General features: G+C 36.8%; 1 protein-coding gene across 2 annotated transcripts; it reads left to right on the forward strand.

Moving 5' to 3' along the window:
- Positions 1-907: 907 nt before the first annotated feature.
- fhl2a (four and a half LIM domains 2a) lies at positions 908-25,811 on the forward strand. Of its 2 annotated transcripts, XM_073911827.1 has the most exons (7): positions 908-951; positions 9,292-9,727; positions 14,949-15,116; positions 17,420-17,594; positions 19,691-19,860; positions 21,603-21,789; positions 23,355-25,811. In XM_073911827.1, exons 3-7 carry the CDS (start codon positions 14,961-14,963, stop codon positions 23,504-23,506), a joined length of 840 nt encoding a protein of 279 aa, XP_073767928.1. In that variant the 5' UTR covers positions 908-951; positions 9,292-9,727; positions 14,949-14,960; the 3' UTR covers positions 23,507-25,811. The 2 variants fall into 2 exon arrangements, with proteins under 2 accessions (XP_073767928.1, NP_001003732.1); NM_001003732.1 differs by lacking the exon at positions 9,292-9,727 and having other exon boundaries at positions 920-951; positions 23,355-24,219.
- Positions 25,812-26,633: the final 822 nt, after the last annotated feature.

The following is a 26,633-nucleotide window of genomic DNA, read 5'->3' on the forward strand; positions in this document are numbered from 1 at the left end:
GGTCCGCCTCAGAACGCCTTCCATTTTAGACCAGAACGCTTATGGGCGCACAAATGAGCGCTAATGCATTTGCTATTTAAACAGCGTAGCGCAACGCCTCAAAACGACTCTTGCGCCAAGCTGAAACTACCAAAAGACTACTGAGCCACGCCTTGCGCCACACTGCGCCGGGTGTATGATGTTAGTTGATGGTTTGTTAATGCCGTGTATTGTGACCTAAAGTGTTACCAAAAGTTCTCTAATTTTGATGTGTCCACTTTTAAATGTAATCTTAAGCTTTTTAATACTCATGAACTATACGTACAAAAATGCTTTTTTTAAAACTATCATACTATTATTTTTTATTTTATTATTATTTTGAAAAACTATATATTTTTATGATGATATTAATGCTCAAAATATATGATTTGACAAATGGGTAATGTCCAGTTGTTTAATAGACATTGGCATAGGAAAAAAGATTTATCAATATGTTTTTTCAATCATTTGAACTACACTGTGATCAGAGTTTTCTTAATCTAAATATGCTTGCTAAGATTTTTTTTGGTACAAACCATCGTCACACAATGGCATTTTATTGTTTGTCTTTTATGTGAAATAAGGTATTTAAAAAATCAAAGATGACACATTTTAGTCTACATATTATTGCTTTTAATGCTTAAAAAAAGCCTCTAAACCATACATGTAGGCGTACTATCACACAACCTTAAAAGGGCGGCGGACTGAAGTGGTAATGTGTGTGTGACAACACAGATGGGTTTTATCTTCTGTGGTGGCGCTGTGGTGTATTTATAGCTTGCCTTGATAGAAAAAGCCTGCCCAAACCCTACCACTCCAATTAGTGCCACCATAGGTGGAGTAATTTAATCAGGAAGACCTACAACCCCAGCCGAAAGTCTGCATGCTCAGTCTGGACAGACTCTTCACACGACCAGCAGCGCTTCTCCTGAGGTAAGAACCACAGACGCTTATACTGGGAGATACAGTCTGATACTGCAATGACACTACTAACATTCCTCACTAAACTTGTCCAGTTGACTCAAATATGTGTTACGTCAATGTCTCTGTCACCAATTTTACCTCTCATTCTTAGAATTTGCCTTTTTTTCCGTGAATATGTCACCCTTCCAGACCAAAAGATGCAATTATTTATGTATTTAATAACTTACTATATTAATTTGTGCATTTTAGATTCTCTAGTTATGTTTCTTCTTTTTTATAAAAAAAATAATAATTCTTGCCTTAACATTCTAATTTATCATCTGAGCATTTGAAATGAAGAGTTTTGACGCAAAAACCTCCAAGTGCCATCTGAAATAGTTTTCTAAAATTATTTTTTTCTCAGACTCGTGTGCAGTTTCAGTTATTTAATTTTTATGACAAATAATATGTTATTTTAATAGTTTTAATATAAAATAACTGAACATAAACATAGGAGACTGAGAAAAATGATTCATTTAAAAAAAAAATCTGATGGTACTTAGAAGTTTTTGCATCTGAACTCTTCAAATATATTGCTTGGTCATATTTTATCTTAAATAATTAAAATATACACATACACTAGCATTCAAAAGATCCGAGTTTTGACAGAAATCTCACCAGGAGTACATTTACACTGTCAAAAATAAAGATAAACATTTTGTCACTGGGTTGGTACCTTTTAAAAAGAAACATTATTGTTCCTAACAAGTAATGATACCTAAAAACACAAATGTGTACCTCAAATACCTTGAAGGTAAAAAAGTGAAGCTAAAAGGTACGAAAGTGTACCCTAAAGATACTAATGTCAACCTGCATGGTACAAAAGTGTACCTTTTTTTAAAAGATACCATCCCAGTGACAGATTTTTGTCTGTTCTGAGTGTGTATTTGATCAAAAATACACCAAAAAATTGTAGTATTGTAAAATATTGGCACAACTCACTCATGTTCATCTTAATCACTTCTATAACAAAGTTGGCAGCAGTGAAATGCATCTGCATTTGTAATTTGTAGTTGTCATAATAATTGTGGTAACACTTTATTTTGATGGTCCATTTGAGTATTAGTAGACTGTCTGCTTGACTATCTGTTGATACTGCTCCTTCAACACATTTAACTGACTATAAGAAACTCTGCAGGTACATGTCAACTTACACTAACCCCAACCCCAACCTCAACCTAGCAGTCTACTTATATTCTAATGAGAATTAGTTGACATGTAGATGCAATGTAACTTAAATAAAAAAAATAGACCATCATGGTAATAATAATAATAATAATAATAATAATAATAATAATAATAATAATTTAGTTGAATATTTGGCATGAATACTTCAAAAATCATTAAATTATGATTATTTACTGCCCAAAAAAAGTATTTTTGAATTACAAAAATTCAAGCAGTTGTGAAATTTTTTCAAGATGATTTTGTGTCTTTACTGTTACTTCACATCATATAATATGCATCTTACCTGAACATAACTATTAATTGTGTACTCTCAAAAATCTTGCCCCAAAGGTTTAAACACGAAATAATAGAATTTGAATAAACGCAAGGTTTTATTGTGAACCATTCACCAAACTAATTGTACTGTAAATGTTCTCCCCGTGTTGGCGTTGGTTTCTTCCAGGTGCTTCTGTTTCCCCCACTGTCCAAAGACATGTGATAGGTGAACTGAATAAAATCAAACTGTCCATAGTGTACAGTAAGTGTGTGAATTAGAGTGTATGGATGTTTTCCACCACTGGGTTGCAGCTGGAAGGGCATCTGCTGTGTAAAACATATGCTGGATAAGTTGGCTGTTCATTCCGCTGTTGTGACCCCTAATATATAAGAGACTAAGGCGAAGGAAAATGAATGAATGAGTTGTACTGTATATGACCCCTTGACTAACATAAACAGTTGAAGTCAGAATTATTAGCCCCCCTGAAATATTAGCCCCGTTTATTTTTTTTCCCCCAATTTCTGTTTAACAGAGATATTTTTTTTCAACACATTTCTAATGAGTTTTAATTACTCATTTCTAATAACTGATTTATTTTATCCTTGCCATGATGACAGTACATAGATATTTTTCAAGACGCTTCTATACAGCTTAAAGTGACATTTAAAGACTTAACTGGGTTAATTAGGTTAACTAGGCAGGTTAGGGTAATTAGGCAAGTTATTGTATAATGATGGTTTGTTCTGTAGACAATCAAAATATATATAGCTTAAAGGGGCTAATAATTTTGACCTTAAAATTGTGTTTAAAAAAATAAAAACTGCTTTATTCTAGCTGAAATAAAACAAATAAGACTTTCTCCAGAAGAAAAAATATTATCAGACATACTGTGAAAATTTTCATGCTCTGTTCAACATCATTTGGGAAATATTTAAAAAAGAAAAAAGTTGAAAAGGGGGCTAATAATTATGACTTCAACTGTATATCAACTATTATTCCCTTTTAACGCTTTAATGAATACCTTAGATCGGCAGCAACCCAGAACATTCATTGCTGTCCCTTTGATTCACTTTTTTAATGATAGACATTTTTAGCATTCCTCAATATTTAAAAGATATAAAAGACTGTTTTATTCATTTAAACTATATGAGGTCACCCAGACTCTGATATGAAATATAAGTACATTTTTCCTGCACAAATATGAAACTTAGTTATCGTTAATTCACCATTGATGAATGATGAAAAATGTACAAATTGTTGGACTCAAAATAATACATTTTGAAAAATGTTGGTTTTCTGGCACCCATTTACTTCAATAGTAGTTTTTTCTTACTGGGGAAAGTCACTGGCTGCCAGCAACCAGCAATCTCCAGCATTTATTTTGTGTTCAACAGAAGAAAGACAATCATAAAGGTTTAAAGTCACATGATGGAGAGTAAATGATTTTTGAATGAGCTGTCCCTTTTAATATCTGACGACTCAGTAAGTTCGATTCACATTTCTTCCTCAGGTGTTGCTATCTCTGATACAAATTAGTAGTAGTAGGCAGTGCTGTCGCCTCACAGCAAGAGGGTCGCTGGTTCGAACCTCAGCTCAGTTGGTGTTTCTGTGTGGAGTTTGCATGTTCTCCCTACCTTCACATGGGTTTCCTCCGGGTGCTCTGGTTCCCCCACAGTCCAAAGACATGTGGTAGAGGTGAATTGGGTAGGCCAAATTGTCCGTAGGGTATGAGTGTGTGTGTGTGTGAATGTTTCCCAGAGATGGGTTGCGGCTGGAAGGGCATCCACTGCGTAAAAACTTACTGGATAAGTTGGCAGTTCATTCCGCTGTGGCGACTAAGCCGACATGAAAGGGACTAAAGGGACTAAGCCGACATGAAAATGAATGAATGAATTACCACAGGAGATTATCAACAGTTTCCTTGTCACTTTGTTGACATTGATTTGAAAGAAGTTTGAAATAATAAATAGTATTTTTGAGACAGCACAGAGTATCACATACAGTATAATATGAAGGGTCAGATGCTAACTGTTTCATAGATCCTCAGTGAAATCTCTGTGAATCTTTTTCAAACATTTCTATAGTTATATTTAAAGGAGTAAGGACATTTTCACAGTTTTTTTTTTTCAGGAGCAAATCTTATTTAGTTTTGATTTTCTAATAAAATCATTTTTTATTATTATTTAAAACCAATTTAAAGGTCAATTTTATTGACCCCTATTAAAATTATTATTTTTTACAGTTGGCTACAGTACAAACCACTGTCATTTAATGACTAGTCCAAATAACCTAACATGCCTAGCAATCCTAAATATAGTTAGTTGGTTTAGTTTATTTATAAAGCACATTTTTTACAACACAACGTGCTGAACACAATCGATACTAAATTAAAATAAAACCTACATCACATACATAACAATTAAAACATAAGGCAAACCTCTCAACATTAAAAAAGGCTCAAATGCTGAAAAGCAAAGATGGAGTCTCAAACACGTTTTAAAAACAGATAGAGTTGGGGCATGTCTGATGTGGGGTGGAGGCCCGTTCCAGAGTTTTGGTGCGATAACAGCAAAAGCCCGATCCCCACTTTGCTTACATTGGAACCTTGGTACAGAAAGAATAAACTGATCAGAAGACCTTAGTGCCCTACCAGGATTATACACATGTAGGAGGTCTGATAAGTAAGGTGATGCCAGATCATTAAAGGATTTAAAAACTAAAATTAATAGTTTAAAATCCATCCGTGACCTAACAGGCAGCCAGCCCAGAGAGGAAAGGACTGGGGATATGTGCTCATACTTGCGAGTCCCTGTCAGAAGTCTCGCAGCTGCATTTTGTACTAATTGCAAACTATTCAGGGGATTTTGACTAACACCCACATATAGAGAATTGCAATAGTCAAGTCTTCCCAAAATAAAAGCATGGATCTCCTTCTCAAGGTCATTAAAAAAGAGAAAAGACATCACTTTTGCCACAAGTCGTAGATGGTAAAAACTGGATTTAACAACTGAATTTACTCGTTTGTTAAATTTCAGATCACTATCGAAATGAAACCCAAGGTTTCTAACAACAGGTTTTTGATAAGTTGATAGCTCAGTAGATAATTATCTAGTTACTTTTTTTTTTTTTTTTTAATTGGTGTTTAACAAGACAACACATCAAAGTATACAATACAACATAGAAAAAATTACAGATTGTCTTATTTTTTCTTATTTTCCCACTATCCCCTAGAAATAAAATAAATTAAATATATGAATTATAAACAAACCTATCCTTTGAAAGAAAAAAAATATATATAAATAAATAATAATAAATGTAAAAATTCAATAAAAATTAAAAGAAATAAAAAAAGATAATAATAATAATACATTAGCAACTTTACGAGAAGAGTAATAAATAAATAAATAAATAAATAAATACAAGTTTACATTAAGGGTTCAGTATTTACTCTTTCCAATTATTTACGGTGTACTAGATCTGATATCAACTAAGCAGGGTAAGCTTTTGATATAGTCTAAAACAGGGTTCCAGGTCTTGTAAAAAGATTTGAGAGATCCTGCAAGTAAACATCTTAATTTCTCAAGTTTTATGTAACTAAAGATTTCTCGGATCCACATGTCATGTGATGGAGGAATCACCTGTTTCCATTTAATAAGAATGACTCGTCTAGCTAAAAGAGTAGAAAAAGCAATAACCTGGCGAGACGCAACAGTCAAGTCAACTCTCTCTGAAATGCCAAAAAGAGCTGTCAAGGTCTAGATTTATGTTAATAGATTTATTAATTGTGTCAAAACACTAGACCAGAGACTGCTTACAACGATGACAGGCATCACTTCTATCAGGAAAAAATCTAGTTACTTCTTTATTAAAGAATTTGAATGCCAGTATTTTGCTTAATAACTAGTAAAATATTGTAGTCATCATGGCATAAACAAAATTAATTAGTTATTAGAAACTAGTTATTCAAATTATTAGGTTTTAAAATCTGTTGGAAAAAAAATCTCTCCAATAAACACTTGCAAAATATTTGACTGGGCTAATAATATTGCCTTCAACTAGTCTGGGTCACTAAAGACCCCAACATGTAATAACAAATGGCAAAACATTCAAACATTTAAGGTTTAAAGCAATTTTAGAGATGATAAACTCTGGCACAGTGGGCATTTATAGAGTGCTGATGGGTGGTCAGACTATTGTCTCACTCTCTCCATGGATATGAATTTTGCTGGCGTAGGAATGAGGGCTCGAACATAAGACACTTAATCTCAGGAGGGTTAGTCCTCCATCCACCTGTCCCCCAACTCTTTTTAGTGTCGTCTAAAAGCATTCCATCTATCTTTCAGACGTCCGCTGTACTTTAAATTAGCATAGTGGGATCTGTTTATGTTAAAGCACTTGCAAATGTCTCCAAGCGCAGCTGAGGATTATTAAAAGAGAGATTAGAGGAATACCGAATGTTTCCCATGAGAGCAGATCTTGTAAAAAGAGATCGAATTAGATCAAGTGTGCTGGAGACCAGAAGTTTTATTTTATTAAAACATTTTTGGACCATTTTTTATATTATTATTTGAAATTCAGTTTTTATTTAAAAAAAAAATTATATCATTTTACAATAATCAGAAGAATTTGTTCAACAATTATAGTATTGTATAATTTACTGAAGAATTCTACAGTTACCTAACACTTAATTCCATGAAATTAATATAGGTGGCACGGCAGCTCAGTGGTTAGCACTGTCGCCTCACAGCAAGGTCACTGTTTCGAGTCCTGACTCAGCTAGTTTGCATTTTTTTGTGGAGTTTGCCTGTGTTCTCCGTGTCCATGTGTGTATCCTCCATATGTGAATTGAATAAACAAAATTGTTCGTAATGTATGTGTGTGTGTAAATCTGAGTGTGTATGGGTGTTTCCTAATACTGGATTATGTGGGTTTCATCCATTTACTCACCCAAACCCATCCATAATAATAACAACAACAATTCCTTACATTTATATAGTGCTTTTCTAGACACTCAAAGTGCTTTACACATCAGGAGGAATCTCCTAATCCACCACCAGTGTGCAGCATTCATCTAGATAACGCAACGGCAGCCATATTGCACCAGACCAAATACCATCCATCCATCTATCCATCCATCCATCCCTCCATCCATCTATGCATTCATCCATCCATCCATTCATTTACCCAAACCTATTCACCCATCAATTCATTTATCCAAACCCACCCATCCACCATCCATTCATTCATTTACCCAAACTCATGTATTCACACATCCATCCATCCATATATTCATTCACCGAAACTCATAAATCCATCTATCCATTCATCCAAACCCATCCATTCATTGACCTAAACCCATCCAAACTCATTCATCCATCCATGCATCATTATATTCATTCATTCACCCAAATTCCTTAATTTACCCAAACCCATCCATTCATTCACCCAAACCCATCCATTCAACCATCCATCCATCCATCCATCCATCAATCCATCCATCGATTCATTCATCCAAACTCATCCATCAATCCATCCATTCATTCACTCAACCCATCCCATTCACCCATCCATTTATTCACCCAAACCCTTCCATTCACCCATCTATCCATAAATTCATTCACCCAAACCCATTTATTCATCCATCCATTCATTCATTCATTCATTCATTCATTCATTCATTCATTCATTCATTCATTCACATAAACCCATCCATTCACCCATTCATCCATATATTCATTCACCCAAACCCATCAATCTATTCATCCATCCATTCACCCAAACCCATCCACCCATCAATTCATTCGCCCAAACTCATCCATTCACCCATCTATTTATCCATCCATTCACCCTAAAACTATCCACCCATAAATTCATGCACCCAAACCCATTCATTCACCCATCTATACATCCATCCGTTAACCCAAACCCATCCATTCACCCATCTATTCATCCATTCATTCATTCATTCACCCAAATCCATTCATTCACCAATCTACAGTGTCCATCCATTTATTCACCCAAACCCATCCATCCACCCATCCATCCATCCATTTATCCATCCATTCATTCATTCACCCATACCCATTCATCCATCAATTCATTCAACCAAACCCATCAATCCATCAATTCTTCCACCCAAACCCATCCATATATTCATTCACCCAAACCCATCAATCCATCCATTCCTCCATTCACCCAAACCCGTTCATTCCCCATTCATCCATATATTTATTCACCCAAACCCATCTATCCATTCACTCAAACCCATCCATTAACCTGCCCTTCATTCATTTACCCAAACCCATTCATTCACCAAAATCCATTCATTCCCCCAAACCCAAATAATAAACTAACCTGGATTTACAATATATATCTAAACATCACACTTTTTTTTACTGTAATTAACAGAAGATACACATCTTTGTGTGTGTGTGTGTGTGTGTGTGTGTGTGTGTGTGTGTGTGTGTGTGTGTGTGTGTGTGTGTGTGTGTGCGCGCGTGCGTGCATGCGCGCGCGTGTGTGTGTGTGTGTGTGTGTGTGTGTGTGTGTGTGTGTGTGTGTGTGTGTGTGTGTGTGAAACTCTTATTAGAGTACTAGCAGACTGTAAGTTTAGGGTTAGTATAATAGGTTGACTTGACCTGGCAGAGTTGTATAGTCAGTAGAATCACTGTTAAGGACCACCAAAATAAACTGTTGGCAGATGTATATCAGACAGCCTAGTAACACTCTAATGACTGCCATAACTGACAGGTAACAACTCAACTTCAACTGAACACCCAAAGGAGAACATTAAAATCAAGTCTTTACAACTCACTGACAGGCATCAGATTAGAGCAATAAACAGCTTACCGTATTTCCACATGCAGATGTCTGAATAACCTGCAGTGTAAAAAAGGCAAAAAAGGGAACCTAATGGAAAGAATTGAGATGGTTTGCCAACTGGACGGAGAAAGGGAGAAAGCCTGAAGAAGTGAGACAGCAGAAAAGGGCAAGACAAACAGGAAGCAGAGGAGGGGGGGAGTGAAGGACTGACTGTGCAAGTCAAAGAATTTTCTTCGAAGGATTTTTGAGCAAAGAGCTGCTTCTGCTGCTTTCCATCTGCTGCCTTTTATGGTAAAAGTGTCGAGGGAGACTTGGTGTAGTAGTAAAGCCCGAGCCGGACGAGGGCTCAGTCAGACGGGCTCACAACAGGACAGCAGTGGGGAAACAGTGTGTGTGTGTCTGTGGGACACTGGGGACCCCTGAGGCGGCATTCAGCATCACTGCTCTCATGGGACAAATACACACAGCTCGGGCGGCTGCGTGAGTACTGAATGATTTAGTGGAGTTATACTTTGTTTTAATGGTTGACTTTATATATAACTGCATGTCAACTACCAGTTATTGAAGTATTCTGTCTGATTGATATCTGATCATTTATTTGGTAACAATTTAGGTCACGTGACAGTTTCCTCTATTGAGTACTGGCTTATTACCTGCCTATTATTAAGACTATTAACTGTTTATTAGCCCTATAAAGTACATTCCAAACCTAACCCAATACCTAAACTGAACTACAATCTTACTAACTATTAATAAGCAGCTAAATAGTAGTTTACAAGCAAAACATATTAGTTAATGGATTGTTAATAGTGTGAATTGTATATTGAAATAAAGTTAAACTTTTATTTTGATGATTCCCGTGGGATATTTGGATATTTTGGACATCTTGATGTCAAAAATTGACATCATAAACACTTAAAAATATAAAAATTGCTAATCGATCTGATGTCAAAACCTTGACGTACATTTGACATTCACATTGATACCCTTTTGACCACCAAAATAACGACACAAAACAATATTATATATCTTAATTCCCGAATTTACACTAGATTTTGTATGCCTACAATGCATGTAAACTATCTTGATGTCAAAATGACATCTAGTTGACATCCAAAATCAAATAACACATCAAAAATCAGTCTCTTTTTGATCAATATGCATTTTTTTTACATGTTTTTAGCTGTTGTTTTAACACCAAACTACACACAGGGTAGGCATTTGGTTTTAATTATTAGCCCTCCTGAATTATAAGCCCCTGTTTATTTTTCCCCCAGTTACTGTTTAATGGAGAGAAGATTATTTAAACAAATTTCTAAGAATAGTTTTACTAACTCATCTCTAATAACTGTTTTATTTTATCTTAGCCGTAAAGACAATAAATAATATTTGACTAAATATTTTTCAGGACAATTTTATACAGCTTAAAGTGACATTTAAAGGCTTAACTATGTTAATTAGGTTAACTAGGAAGGTTAAGGTAATTAGCCAAGTTATTGTATAACGATGGTTTGTTATAGCTTAAAGGGGCTAATAATTTCGACCTTAAAATGGGTTTTAAAAAATTAAAAAGTGCTTTTATTCTAGCCAAAATAAAACAAGCAAGACTTTCTCCGAAAGAAAAAATATTATCAGACATACTGTGAAAATTTCCTTGCTCTGTAAAACATAATTTAGAAAACATATGAGAATAAAAAAGAGAAACAAATCAAAGGGGGGCTAATAATTCTGGCTTCAACCGTGAGTCAACTAGCAGTCACTGAAGAATTAATAAGTATGTCTGATTAATAACTAACAACTCTTTGGTTTGAATGTTTGCTTTAGACATTTGGTTGACTTTAAGGGTCAGTTCACTCAAAAATGAAATAATTATCTCTAATAATAATAATAATCTCTAATAATAATTATCTCTGATAATAATAATTATCTCTAATAGTTACTATCTCTAATAAAACTCTAATAAGTGTTTGTAGGCACTTATTAAGTGATCTTATTTTACATCCCTAACCTTACCAATACCTAAACTCAACTACCTTACTATTAATAAACAGCTAATTAGTAGTTTATTGAGCAAAAATTATTAGATAATGGTTTGTTAATAGCATGAATTGTTCATTAAAATAAAGTTAAACATTTATTTTGATGATTCCCGTAGGATATTTGATTGACTTTAGACAACAACATGCCGACTAGATGTTATTTAAGTATTAATAAACGGATCAATACCTACTAAGACTTTATTTTGATGGTCCACTTTAGTTAACTTCAATTTAACTATGTACATGTCAGCTTGTAGTCATTGAATTAATAACAGATTGTGTGATTATTATCCCAATACTCAAATTCAGCTACAACCTAATAACTATTAATAAGCAGCTAATTAGTAGTTTACAAGCAAAGAGTTAAACATTTATTTTGATGATTCTCTTAGGATATTTCGATATTTTGGATACCTTGATGTCAACAATTGACATCAAAAGCACTTTAAATATATCCAAAATGTCAATCGATCTGATGTCAAAACCTTTGACATCCACACATTGATGACCTTTTGATCACCAAAATAACGACTCAAACAAATATTACCAATCTGAAAGCTTCAATTCCAAATTAACACTGGAGATAATATGCCCACAATGCATGTGAACTATTTTGATGTCAAAATGACATCAGGTTGACATCCAAAATTGGCATCAAATAACACGTCAAAAGTCATTCTCTTTTTGATAGTTATCTTTTTTAACATGTTTTTGATGTTGCTTTAACACCAAAGTCCCCACTGGGTAGGCATTTGGTTGACTTTATGTGACTATATAAGTCAACTAGCAGTCACTGAAGAATTAACTATCTGATTAATATCTAATAACTCTGTGCTTTAAACGCTTGCAGGCTTATTCTGGAAATGTACCTCTATATACATTTCTGGAGGCCGCAAATTACGTCCTGAGGTTAAAATTTTTTGGTAGATTTTGTTTTTGCGAATCTACCAGAGGCTGATGTGTGTGCTTTTTAATATCTCAAATTTCTCTCGCGAGTGCCATTCGCGCCTGCTGTTCTCGCGTAAACGCACCAGAGGCCACTGTTCACGGACTGTTTGACTGACTGAATGACTGACCCATCCTCCTCCTTCCCTAAACCCTACTAATTTTATTGATTGACCAGCGCCCATCCACTTCCCTAAACCCCGAAAAAGAAAAGCTCTCATCTGATTTTTACCACGTTTTCAGATTTTACATTTCCACCCTTTTATTTACTTGTTTATTTCATTTCATTTGGATTCTGTTTTTGTCCTACCTGCTTTCTAGAACCGTTCTTCCCCAGACTAGAACCCCGTCGGCGTGGTCAACTCCTTTCTGTGTCTTAAGTCTGTCAACACACATGGCTAGCTAACAAGACAAATCGGTTACAGTGGGAAAGCCGTCCATACGGAGCTAAGCGGCCAGGTGGAGAAAAGGAACGTCATACTGCCCGGAGCATTCGTTTAAAAAATAAAATGCATAAGTATGTAGGACTATAAGTATATAGGACTATATTTTCAGAATGAACATGGGTTGGCTTTAGAAATTTGGTTGAATTTCACTCAAAAATGAAAATTCTGTTATTATTTACTTAACATCGTCTTTCAAATGCTCTGTGACCCTGAGAATGTAATCTTTAACTAAAAACATGTCAACTAGTAAATATTTAAGAAATATTAGTTATTAGTATTACTAATATATACTATATTAGTATTAGAATAATATCTTACACTTAAAAACACTTATTTTTGATGCTTTATCAAACATTACTTTGTTAATAGCTATACAATGCATGTAAACTTTTTCCATAAACCCTAATCTAACTTCAAACTCAACAAATACACTAATGAGAGCTATTTAACAACAAGATCTCTAAAGGTGAGCTTCAAAATAATGGTTTTAATAGCTGAAATAACTGAAGAGGAAAGATGCCAAAGTTATATTGGATGATTTACGTTCAGATCCAACACAATCTCACGACAATTCGTAGCTTTTTCATTTAGTGGCTAATTCACACGAATTTGTACGATCTAATTTGTACGTTTTAGTACGATTTGCTCATCCCCCAATGACGGTTGGGTTTAGGGGTGGGGTTAGGTGCCACGCCTCCTTTTTAAAATCGTACAATTTTTTACGACTGAACAGGTACGAATTCGTACAAATAAGCCACTAAACTGCCAAAACGTAAAATACTTACGTTTTCTCGTGAGATCAGGCTTTCAGATCAGATTTAGAAGTTATTACAGCACAGTTGTGTTGCCTTTTACAAGAAAGATTGATGATTCTCCATAAAAGTCAATTCAATGTGATCTTTATAGGTAGTCATGTCCATGCCAGAGCTGGCAGATTTTCATGCGCAGCCTAACACAGAATGGTAGACGGTCTAATGTCTGACAGCTGGAGGTGAGATAAGAGGCTGGTTCTGGTGGTATGATGTAGTGCGCTGAGGAATTCCTGTGTGTTCTAAATGACTGATGCTGCACTGTTGAATTTCCAGAGAATTTGACTGATAGCAACATTTGGGTTGGAAGTTGAATTGAAAACAGTTTGTTATTATTTACTGTAATATTACAAATGTTTTTAACAAAAACTAAACTAAAACATTCTTATTTATTTAAAAATATATAAAATGATAATAAAGGATGAATATGTACGATTTTTCCATTAACATATCCAAAAACATTAGAACAGTGTTATATATGTTGCCGACTTGTGTGCTTGCATTATTCCAAATGGTTTACAGAATGTTCAAACTCAGAAAAACTATTTTGCCTAATAGCACAGACTGTGTCCTGTGTCGCCATTCACTGTAAAAAAAATACAGGGCTCCACACAATTGATCTGTAAAGTAATAACATTAAATTATTCAGTTTTACAGATGTAAGTAATTTGAACATAATAAAATTGAGTTATCACAAAAACAAAAAACAAAAAAAAAAACTCAAGAATTGTTTCAGCTCATTTTAAAGAAGTAGTTGGAACAAACAACAATGGTCATGTTTTTGAGTGTACTAATGACATCATGAATCCTCAATTTCCGGTTTGGTTTTATAGAGAACAGGGAAACACCACTGACACTTTAATATGTTGTGTGTTTCACTGGACTGCAGAGAGCAGCATTAAAACAGACTTCTAAAATTCACTGTTGCCTTACTTTTTTAGGGGGCAAAATTGTCCATAGTGTATGAGTGTGAATGAGTGTGTGTGGATGTTTGTCATTGTCATGTGACCTACCTGCGATAGTTGCGTCGCTTCACTCCCATTCATGAATTTGCTCGCGGGGCATCATGGGGTAGCGCAGCATGCATGGGACGCACACTCCAGAATCTCGCCGGAAGTAGTAAGTCATCCGGGTACTCCTCGCATGCTGATTTTCGAATTCTGTGAATTCGCACATACTACTCGGCTTGGATACAAATTTTAGCGTACTATATAGTATCGAAGTATACGGTTTCGGACGCAGCCTGAGACTGCATCATGGCTGCATCCAGACCCTTCTCAACTTTTTGAAGGGTCCAATTTCCAATATTTCCAATTTTTGGACTTTTTTTAAAATTTGGACTTTTGTATATTTATAAAGTAAACCGAATATCTGACAGCACAATGGTTTGAGCCAAGCAAACATTCCAACATTGTATTCCAACACAATTTTCTTATCTGTGTTTATACTTTGTCCACCACAGGCAGAAGTAAAGATGACGGAGCGCTATGACTGCCACTACTGTAAGGAGTCACTGTTTGGGAAGAAGTATGTCCTGCGTGAGGACAACCCATACTGTGTGAAGTGCTACGAGAGCCTGTACTCCAACACCTGCGAGGAATGCAAGAAACCCATCGGCTGCAACAGCAGGGTAACAACACTTAAACCATGTTCAAGTATAAGTCTACCATGAATCTGAATAAAACCAGCCAATCAGATTTCAACTTGCAGATCGACAAAGTAAATTCCAATTTAGTTACTATCTACCTTACTGTGCATTCAATGAATGATTTAGCGTATAGCTCATTAAGACAAGGACTTGTCACTAGCTATGTTTTCATCTAAAAATGCAATTAAAATGTATGCGCAAAACTGGAATATTGCAAAAAGATGTGCAAATAAAGCTAACAGGCATTGTGAAAACGTAGCCCTATATACGTTTCTGGAGATCGCAAATGATGTAGCCAGAGGTACCTATAGCTTAATTTAATTTTTAAAACCAAGGCTACCGGGCGATATGATGCCATTCCTTTTCATGGATCTGACCGCTCACCTCTATATGGATAGCTTTACTGTCATTACCAATTTGTCTAGTTAGCTTGCCATGTATGTCAATAGACTTGAGATGCAGAACTGTTTAGACAACAGTGGCCTCTGGTGGATTTATGTGAGAACAGCAGACGCGCATGGCAATCGCAAGATGAATTTGAGATCTCAAAAAGCATACACAGTGGCCTCTGGTGGATTCACGAAAACAAAAACTAAAAAAACAAAACATAGGTTCCAGTATGTATTTGGCACTCTCCAGAAATGTATATAGAGAAACATTTCAGAATGAGCTTGAGTTGAAAAAAGCAGTGTTTCCATCCAATGAGTCAAAAAAGACAAAATTGTGACTTATATTTGGCACAAGATTAACTGGTGCCAAAACATTAAAAGTAAAAACTAGGGCTGTCAAAATTTGCACGTTAACGCACGTGATTAATTTGAAATATTTGACACATAACTAAAAATAACGCAGTTGCAGTTTTTTTTATTTTTATTTCCTGTTGTGTTCGATGTGTGTTCAGGGCCGACCCGTCCATAGAGGTGTCCTAGGCGGGCGCCTTGGGCCGCAGAATAGTGAGTGAAGCCCCCAGTGTTCACTTTCATCCGCTGTACCCACCCCCTCCCTCACGGTCCTCACTTTGATCCGCCAACCAGTCACTTTCTTTTTAACTTTCGGGTTGAGGGCAGCGCGATTGCTGTTTGCCTAGAGTGCCAGTTTAGCTTGCCCCGGTCCTGCGTGCGTTTAACGTGCAAAGAATTTTGGATAAGACCAGGCTATTCTGCGTTTCCTCCAGAGTTTCATGCAATTTCGGGTGTTTGATTTTTAATCTTTAGACTTTAACTGCAGTTCAGCAGTTCACTCTCATTCAGCATATTTTCATTTAGGATGTTTTAATGGAATTTGTTACCTAATGGTGAACAGAAAGAAAAACCTCCACATTTCGGGACTTGCGTGATCCTTAAAGTTAATCAAAAATTGTTGCTTACATGGTAGACTCAATCCTTGATCAGTACTTAATCAGTATGATCATAAAAGCGGAGTATTGGTGTCCATATAAATGTACCCAGTGAAAGTGGCAGATGAAGTCGCAAGCTGTTAAAGACAGCCCATTCCTCACCTTTAATTTAAGTATAATTTACTTAAGTACTAAGTTTGGTGAACTGAACAATTTAAGTATACTCTACAAAACCGGCAAGTTACCCTGCAGAAAAAAACAGCTTTACCAGCCTCATTTTAGAGGGGTTTTGGCCGATTCCAGGCTGGTTTCCAGCTATTTTCAGCCTGGTCTTAGCTGGTCAGGCTTGGAGATGACCAACTAAAACCAGCTTGACCAGCCTAACCAGGATGGGAGCCCAGTCAAAACCAGCTGTGTCCAGCTTAAACCAGGCTGGTCAAGCTGGTTTTAGTTGGTTTTAGCTGGTCATTTTCCAGCCTGACCAGCTAAGACCAGGCTGGAAATGGCTGGAGACCAGGCTGGAAATGGCCAAAACCCATCTAAAACCAGGTTGGTCAACCAGCTAAAACCAGCCAACCAGCTTAGCCTGGTTTAATCTGGATTTTTCAGCAAGATAAATAAACTTAAATATGCAAGTTTTGGGAGACTCCATTACTCAATTAAATTGAGGCAACGAGTTTACTTAATTAATTAAATTCAGTCAACTTATTTGGGTTTTCAGTGTATCTGAATAGCTATTATTAAGCAGCTAATTAATAATTTATTGAGATAATAGTATGATTTAATGGTTTGTTAATAGTGTGAACTGTGGCTTAAAATCAATCATTAGCGTCAAAACTACCAAAATAAGTAAGATGATATTATTATTTCCCAATATTTCACTCTCTTCTTGGAAAGTCTCTATAATTCAAACAGAACAGTCACCATAGTGCATCTTTTGCTGTTTTAGGATTTGTCCTACAAGGACCGTCACTGGCACGAGGACTGTTTCCACTGCTTCCAGTGCAAGCGCTCACTAGTGGACAAGCCTTTCTCCACCAAAGACGAGCAGCTGCTGTGTACCGAGTGCTACTCCAATGAATACTCTTCCAAATGCCACGAATGCAAGAAGACCATCATGCCGGGTAAGAGACTCTTCACAGTGGGAGGAAAGCTTAACCTCATATCAGGAGAAGTTTTCTTCTTCTTTTTTACTGCTCAGCACTTCCATAAAAACATAATAATTCATTCAGCGGCACATTCTTTCCATTATAAGTGAACGAAAACAACTTCCTTTCACACAGGGTTGATCTTTGCCCAGATCCAGTGAGGAAAGAATAACTGTCATTGTACAGATATATTACAGGCCCAGCATGACGTCAAAACAATAAAACGATCTGCTAACTGGGTATAATATTATTCATAAATCTTCGAAGGCAGGTTCTTGTGAGTATTGCAAAAGTATTGCGCTTTTATTAACCCATTAGGTTTTATGATCAGCCACATCTTTTATCATACAGTATCAGTCAATTTGTAATCATTGAATGATGCAGAGTTATGTGCAGATGAAAGTTATTTGGTTGTTTATTTAATGTAATTCAGTAGTGTGGAATGTTCCAGTTCTCACACAGTAACATTTGGATATTTTAAACACTTGGCTGTAGTAATATACACGCCAGACTCTTTAAAACAATGAAACTGCTGTCTCTGTTTATACTGTAGCACTGCTGATATTTACTGAGCTCTCATCTGGATATGCTGGAAGAGAATTTATGTTTTGTTTGATATTTTGGTTGATTGTTTCTTAACAGCTCAGATGTGCAGTTGCAGTATGGCTGTAGGATAATAAATAATTAATTTATTAATTTTCTTGTCGGCTTAGTCCCTTTATTAATCCGGGGTTGCCACAGCGGAATGAACCGCCAACTTATCCAGCAAGTTTTTTACGCAGCGGATGCCCTTCCAGCGGCAACCCATCTCTGGGAAATATCTACACACACACACTCATACACTACTGACAATTTAGCCTACCCAATTCACCTGTATCGCATGTCTTTGGACTGTGGGGGAAACTGGAGCACCCGGAGGAAACCCACACGAATGCAGGGAGAACATGCAAACTCCACACAGAAACGCCAACAGAGTCAAGGCTCGAACCAGCGACCCTCTTGCTGTAAGGCAACAGCACTACTGCGCCACTGCTTCTTCACATAAGGGAATTAAAGGCTGATTTATACTTCTGCGTCAAATGCCGGCGTATGCTACGGCGCTGACACATAGCCCTTCGCCGTGGCCGTCGGCGTCGCTGACGTGCACCTCTCAAAAATTGTAACTACACGTCGCAACGACGCGTAGCGCAAGCTCTGTGATTGGTCGGCTTGGTAGCGCTGACGAGTCTGGGCGGGACCAAGAGCCGCGCGAACGGCGCGAGCTGGACGCGAGCCCAATGGAGCGATTGTTTACAAGTGTGGAGTCCCGTGAAGGGATTCCTGATGGATAGTTTTGTTTTGTGTTTACCTCACAGTTAAAGTTGTTGCACGTCCGCCGGTTCCTGCCACAAAATGAGCGAGTTTGAGCCACCTGTACATCCAGGAAGTTTTCAGGAAAAGCAAAACAGCAGAGAAGAAACTCGACACAGAGGAACATTAACACCTCACTGCCAACTAGCGTTTCGGAAGTGTTATTCAGACCAACAAAGACAGCGCGCAGAAGTATAAATGCACAGCTACACGCGTTGCATGCGCCGTGGGTCACGCCGGTCACTTGATGCAGAAGTATAAACCAGGCTTAAGCTAGCTTATTACTTTTTACAAATGTAAGATCGAATATAAAACAGCTAAGTTGTCCCCAAAAGAAACTCAAGAATTGTGTTGCTGCAGCTCATTTAACATAAGTTTGAACAATGTGTTTAATAAGCTATTTTATTTTAAATAAATGCATCCTTATAATGAACATAAATTAAACATTGTATTAAAATTAAGTGAATTATTTAAATCTCACAACCTCAAACTTTTTAATACTACTGTACTATAGCAAGATATTAATAGTAGGTATAATTAAAACTGTATAATGATTATCTAGTAAAACATGGCTTGATATTTTGGAATTAGACTTAAATCTTCATCTTTAATTATGGTTTAATGAAATGTTGAGTCTTATGAATCTCAGAACAGTTTTTAACATGCTTCACTTCATAAGCAGAACACATTATGGATAAGATGGCTCTCTTCCTCTCCCTCAGGCTCCAGGAAGATGGAGCATAAAGGAAACAGCTGGCATGAGACCTGCTTTACCTGCCAGCGCTGCCAGCAGCCAATTGGCACCAAGAGCTTCATCCCCAAAGACAACCATAACTACTGCGTGCCCTGCTACGAAAAGCAGTTTGCCATGCAGTGTGTTCACTGCAAGAAGGTAGAGTTCACAGTTAACTAAAACAAGCTTTACATGGTTTAATACACTCTCAGAAATAAAGGTAAGCAAGCTGTCATTGGGGTGGTACCTTTTCAAAAGGTACAAGTTTGTACCTAAATGGTCCATCTTAATACCTCAAGGTTTTTTATTTATTTATTTTTTTTTATTTGTAGGTACTAATATATAGTTTTAAGGTACCAATATGGATCCTTTAAGTACAAATGTGTACCTTTTTGAAAAGGTACCACCCCAGTGACAGCTCACTTGCCTATATTTCTGTAGGCTACATGAGGTACAATACAATCTCTAAGGCCACATGCACGCATGCACACACGCACACAGGCAGGCACGCACGCACGCACGCACACACACACATTTGTTTTTGTGAAAAGTGGGGACATTACATAGGCTTCCATTCATTTTATACTGTCCAAAGCATAAGTTGTATTGCCCACACTCCACCCCTAAACCCAACCATCACTGGAGAGTGTGTGCAGCTTTACTCTCTGATTAAACTCATTCTGTAGGATTTATAAGCATTTCGAGAAACGAGGACGTCACCAATGTCCTCATATTTCACCTCCTTTTTGTAATATCTGTGTCATACCTACGCATTATACAGATTTTTGTCCTGATATGTCACAAAAACATGTACACACACACACACACACACACACACTACAGGCAAAAACAAAACTTTTTGACTTTTGTCTGTAGTCTAATGCAGGGGTGACCAAACATTTTTCTACAAAGGGCCAAAAACCAAACTTGATTGAATGCTGTGGGCCGAAGGTAAACATACCAAACTGTATTACATTAAAGATGGCATGGATAATAAATAATATTTTAATTTAACTAGAAAACTAATGCTGTATATCTTTTTATTTTTTTTAGAATTAACAGTAAAAACAAAAACAATCCCGACAGAATGGAGTTCAATGCTAAACACACTTGTCAAACTGCATCTGTTTTGATGGCCTTGATCTGTTTTGATTTGCTCGCCGATGTCTTCAGCATTGTCTTCTGTCCATAGAGTGACAGTATTTACTCTTAAAAAAGAATCTGATTAATTTACAACATTTAATTTCAGTTTGCTTTTTTTTGTAGCTCAGTGTTACAGACCCTACTTAAAAACGACTCGTAATCTAAGACAACATAACATAAATGAACAACAGCCAACTAAATTACAGTTGAGGTCAGAATTATTAGCCCCCTGTTTATTTTTTTCTACAGTTTTTGTTTAACGGAGAAAAGATTTCTACATTTCTAAGCATGATAGTTTTAATAACTGATTTATTTTATCTTTGCCATGATGACAATAAATAATATTTGACTAGATATTTTTTCAAGACACTTCTATACAGCTTAAAGTGACATTTAAAGGCTTGACTAGGTTAATTAAGTTAACTTGGCAGGTTAGGGTAATTAGGCAAGTTGTTGTATAAGGATGGTTTGTTCTGTAGACAATCAAAAAAATATAGAGCTTAAAGGGGCTAATAATTTTAACCTTAAAATGGTGTTAAAAAAATTAAAAACTGCTTTTATTCTAGCCGAAATAAAACAAATAAGACTTTCTCCAGAAGAAAAAATATTATCAGACATACTGTGAACATTTCCTTGCTCTGTTAAACATTATTTGGGAAATATTAAAAAAAGAGGAAAAAATCATAGGGGTCTAAGTGTTGCGCAGAAATAGTATGCTATTGTGATTATATGTCTGCATATTATATTGTTATCTGTAGCCCATCACCACTGGCGGTGTGACGTACCATGACCAGCCGTGGCATAAGGACTGTTTTCTGTGCACCGGCTGTAAGCAGCAGTTGTCTGGCCAGCGCTTCACCTCTCGTGATGACTTTGCCTACTGCCTCAACTGCTTCTGCAACTTGTATGCCAAGAAATGTGCCTCCTGCACCTCTCCCATCAGTGGTATGTACAGCACAAGACACACATTATTGAAACTATTGGTGTAACTACAGAGTAATCTATATTAATTAAATGTACTTTATTTTTTAGGGTTAGAATGTGAATTAGGCTTAGGTTTAGTTGAGTATATATATATATATATATATATATATATATATATATATATATATATATATTAGGGATGTAACGGTATCAGAATTTCACGGTATGGTAATACCTCGGTATGAATGTCACGGTACGGTATTTATTGAATCATTTACAGGAAAAAACTAAACTTATGAAAATACTCCAAAAAAGTGCCAAAAGTGTCAATGACATACAAATTAGCCATCTATCTGTAAGCTTTGAAACAGGAACTTCAATTTTAATAACAAAAAAATATTAAACCATGTAAAAAAATAAAGTTTCAATTTAGTATTGTTGAAAACTCATCACATTCAACATTTAATCACCCACTCACTTAGATAGAGATGGGTTTAAAGGAAAATTATCATATAAATATAATCTGGTAAAAGCTGGTATCTCTGGGCATTTACAATGTCCCCTGCAACAGAAAAAACCCCTCTCATTTGGGACTGAGGTTTCTGGGACAAGAGAGATATGACTTGGCCCAGGTTGACAGCAGTGGGTAACGTTGTGCATGTGTCATTGTCCTCTCCCACTTGAGAGGACAAACCATGAGTAAGATAGAGGTCTCATGTCTGCATCAATCTGAACAGTGTGCTAACAACACCGCTATTCAGTACGCGCGCGACAACACAGCTGATAAGAACTCGCGCGACAACACAGCTGATAAGAACTCGCGCGACAACACAGCTGATAAGAACTCGCGCGACAACACCGCTATTCAGTACGCGCGCGACAACACAGCTGATAAGAACTTGCGCGACAACACCGCTATTCAGTACGCGCGCGACAACACAGCTGATAAGAACTCGCGCGACAACACCGCTATTCAGTACGCGCGCGATAACACAGCTGATAAGAACTTGCGCGACAACACCGCTATTCAGTACGCGCGCGACAACACAGCTGATAAGAACTCGCGCAACAACACCGCTATTCAGTACGCACGCGGCGACAACACCCGCTTTAGAGTTTTCCAGCTCTTTTTCATCCCCGCTTCTAGCAGCACACTCCATTTCCGCATTACTGGATCTGTAGCGACAACAGACAGCAAGGGATGATGGTCAAGCATGGGCTGATGGGAATTGTAGTTTTCGCTACCTCCCGTTCGCTTCATTCGCCTGAGCAAATTTTCTCAGAAGACCTATAGTTTTACCGAGTCATGCGACTTCGGTAATATCGAAAAAAATTAATATTGCGGTATGACGGTATTTACAATACCGTTACATCCCTAATATATATATACATACATACATACATACATACATATATATATATATATATATATATATATATATATATATATATATATATATATATATATATATATATATATATATATATACCCTTCGGCCAGTATTAGAAATATGGACTCTGTTACAAATTTTAATTTGTTGTTACTTTTCACTCACCCTCTATATAACATATTTGCTTGCATGTAGGACTCGGAGGAAGCAAGTATATCTCCTTTGAAGAGCGCCAGTGGCACAACGACTGTTTCAACTGCAAGAAGTGCTCAGTGTCTCTGGTGGGCAGAGGTTTTCTCACTGACAGAGATGATATCCTGTGCCCAGAGTGTGGCAAAGACATCTAAAAGCAGGCATGGAAAAATTCAAGGGTGCACGTCACTTAATATGTTAAACCAAAGCAATGGCAAAGCATGAAACAGTGTGAGCAAAAAATGCATTTAAGGTACTCCATGGAAAAGTAGTAGAAATTGCCATGGCAAAGATTATAATGTATGTATAGCGAGTTATAAGCTTTATAACAAGGAATACTCCACTTTTTGTGGTGGAAATTAGCTAATTTTATGACTTTACTAAAGTTAAACAGTTGAGATTGACCATTTATAAAACCATTCTGCCATTCTCTAGGGCTTTTAGCTTAGCATAAGTCATAGAACGAGATTAAACCATTAGCATCTCACTTAAAAAAATATATTGTTGAAAAAAAAGAGGCCTATACTACAATACTAGGCCTACTTGTCTAAGCCAATAAGCTTAGATAGGCTAAGTTTTACCATTTGAAAATGGTCATTTTCAATTTGAGAGGAGTTAAAAATAACTCTTTTTAAACAAAAGTGGAGTGTTCCTTTAACTTGAAGGCAAGAAATGATTCTAAAGATTATATTGTGAATGAAAACAATAAGCATAATTATGTTTTTCAGATGTCTGACTGGTTGTCTTTTTTGTTGCATAATCCATGTCTTAACTTACAAAAGGTGTTTTGGACTTTCTGTGCTTCTAACGGCTATATATTAACTCCAAATACTGAAGTGAAAACTTAATAAAGCTTATTTAAACAAAATGATTTCATGTTGTTATTAATTGAATAAAGAAGGCAGACCATTGTACTAGAGAGCAGTCATTGCACTATATAAAAGTAAGATAGCGCCACCTAGTGTTTAACAATATCCATGCAAACAACATGCACCCTATTTTTCAGGTTATAACAATACATTTATTCGTGTTGGAGTTAACTGTAACAAGTAACCTGAGTACTCGGATAATCTTTTTTTCAATTAACTAGTAAGGCGAAGCAGTGGCGCAGTAGGTAGTGCTGTCGCCTCACAGCAAGAAGGTCGCTGGTTAGAGCCTCGACTGGGTCAGCTGGCGTTTCTGTGTGGAGTTTGCACCTTCTCCTCTCTTCATGTTCTCCCTGTGTTCACGTGGGTTTCCTCCGGGTACTCCGGTTTCCCCCACAGTCCAAAGACAAGGGGTACAGGTGAATTGGGTAGGCTAAATTGTTTGTAGTGTATGTATGTGTAAATGAGTGTGTATGCGTTTCCCAGTGAGCTTGTGGCTGGAAGGGCATCTGCTGCATAAAACATATGCTGGATGAGTTGGCGGTTCATTCCGCTGTGGCGACTCCACAATATAAATACTGTTTATGTATTTTAATACTGCATGTATGCATGTTTGACCGAAACTGACATCCAGGATCCAAGAATGACACTCCTAATCCATGAGATGAAGTTGTCCAGGGATACATTTCGCCAGGAAAGCTTTTAAACCCCAGCTTAATCAGGCTTTTGTGCAATACCTCTCAACTCATGGAGTCTCTCTGGAGAGTGACCCATATGTTTCTACTCTTGGAGTCTCTACTAAATGTGTCCAGACCAATAAGTTGAGCATAATAATGACGATGCTTGGTTTAAGGAATCAAATAAGTTAAGAGTTGGTTTTGATTAAACGTTGGTGGAAGTGAAATGTAATGATGTGACTTAATGTTGCATTCTCTGTGGTAAAAACCACAGAAGCAACAGCATGGAAAACAATGATCTCTGGTAAGAGGCAGTGGAGTGTTTGAAAGTAGAATAGAGACAGGCAAGAGTGAGAGAAAGAGCGAGCTGATAAAGAGGGTGTGAGATGACAATAGTGAAAGAGAACAAAGTGCCTGGAGAGAACCTAAAAGAAACAAGACAGTGATATTAAGACTGACACATGTACAAGCACACAAAGAGCCATAATGGTGGAAAAAAAGTCAACCAAAGAAATTAAAATAAAGGTAAAATTTAAGTGAAGTTTATTCTTAAACTAATTTCGAGAGGATCACGTGCTTATGATTTATCACGGCTGGTCTCGAATTTGCTAATCAGTATCTTCCAATCATTCGAGACCTAAGCTACTATAAATAACCACAGTTTTCAATTCACTTTCTCTTCGTTTGGAAGAAACCCCCCTCCTCCCCTTTTCCTCCTCTTTTACCTCTGATTGGGCGACACGGCGGCCCAGTGGTTAGCACTGCGAGCCCCACAGCAAGAACACCGCCAGCCCTGGCCCCCAGGACCGGTGAGTGTTTCTGTGAGGAGTTTGTATGTTCTCCCCGTGTCCGCGTGGGTTTTCCCCAGGTGTTCCGGTTTCCTCCCACCATCCAAAGACATTCAATATACATAAAAACCAAGCATTTATCTAACCCTTGTGTTCCCTTAGCTACAGCAGCGGGGGAGTTCTGAGATCCACCGAGCTCAGGCACCCCTCTCGCTCTGCCAAACGGGAGGAAGCCCCGGACTTGAGGAGTCCTTGAGCTCAGGGCTCTCTCCCGGGACAGCATGCCAAACAAGCTTTTATAAATCATCAGCTAAGTGTGAACTCTTGAAAACGGCTTTCAGGACAATTGCAGTGCAACCAGCTTATGTAAAATTCAGGTCTTAAAGGTAATAAAAAAAATAAGTACATATTGAATTTAAACTGGGGAAATGGTCAATCACATTTAACATAAAAAATTTTTTACTATTAAACTAATGCAGTCAGGTCCATAAATATTAGGACATTGACACAATTCTTACATTTATGGATTGAAGTGGATTTTATACTCTTTAAAGTGTGAAGTTAATCTATATATTCAAATTATATGTGTATAATCTGCTTGTAGACTTGCATACCATTAAAACAATTAAAGTGTTATGAGGAGTTGGAAAGGGGAAATGGCCTGAGTAAACAACTAAGGGTCACAAGAAGTGGATGAGAAGAGACCAGGAGAAAGCCTGAGTAAACAACTAAGGTGTCTCAGGAAATGGATAAGAATAGAGCAACATATGTGTAAACAGATACGTATAGATGGATAAGATATTTGGTGTTGAAACAGCTCGATGCAGTGGCTTATTGTGTGTGCATCACGAGAAGTAAGTGTTCATGTCTTCTGTCTGTGTGCTTCTAACACTTAGTATATGCCCTGTTAATCTTTACTTGTATGCCATAATTGATGTTATATATATTATG

The sequence above is a fragment of the Danio rerio genome, chromosome 9 (genome assembly GCF_049306965.1).
Source record: "Danio rerio strain Tuebingen ecotype United States chromosome 9, GRCz12tu, whole genome shotgun sequence".
Taxonomy (NCBI): Eukaryota; Metazoa; Chordata; class Actinopteri; order Cypriniformes; family Danionidae; genus Danio; species Danio rerio.

What these genes read in the sequence shown, in the direction of transcription:
- fhl2a (XM_073911827.1), top strand. Translation starts at nt 14,961, where the DNA reads ATGACGGAGCGCTATGACTGCCACTACTGTAAGGAGTCACTGTTTGGG. An exon ending in CAAGAAGACCATCATGCCGG is followed by an intron (nt 17,595 to 19,690) that starts GTAAGAGACTCT and finishes CCTCTCCCTCAG; the next exon opens with GCTCCAGGAAGATGGAGCAT. An exon ending in CTGCACCTCTCCCATCAGTG is followed by an intron (nt 21,790 to 23,354) that starts GTATGTACAGCA and finishes GCTTGCATGTAG; the next exon opens with GACTCGGAGGAAGCAAGTAT.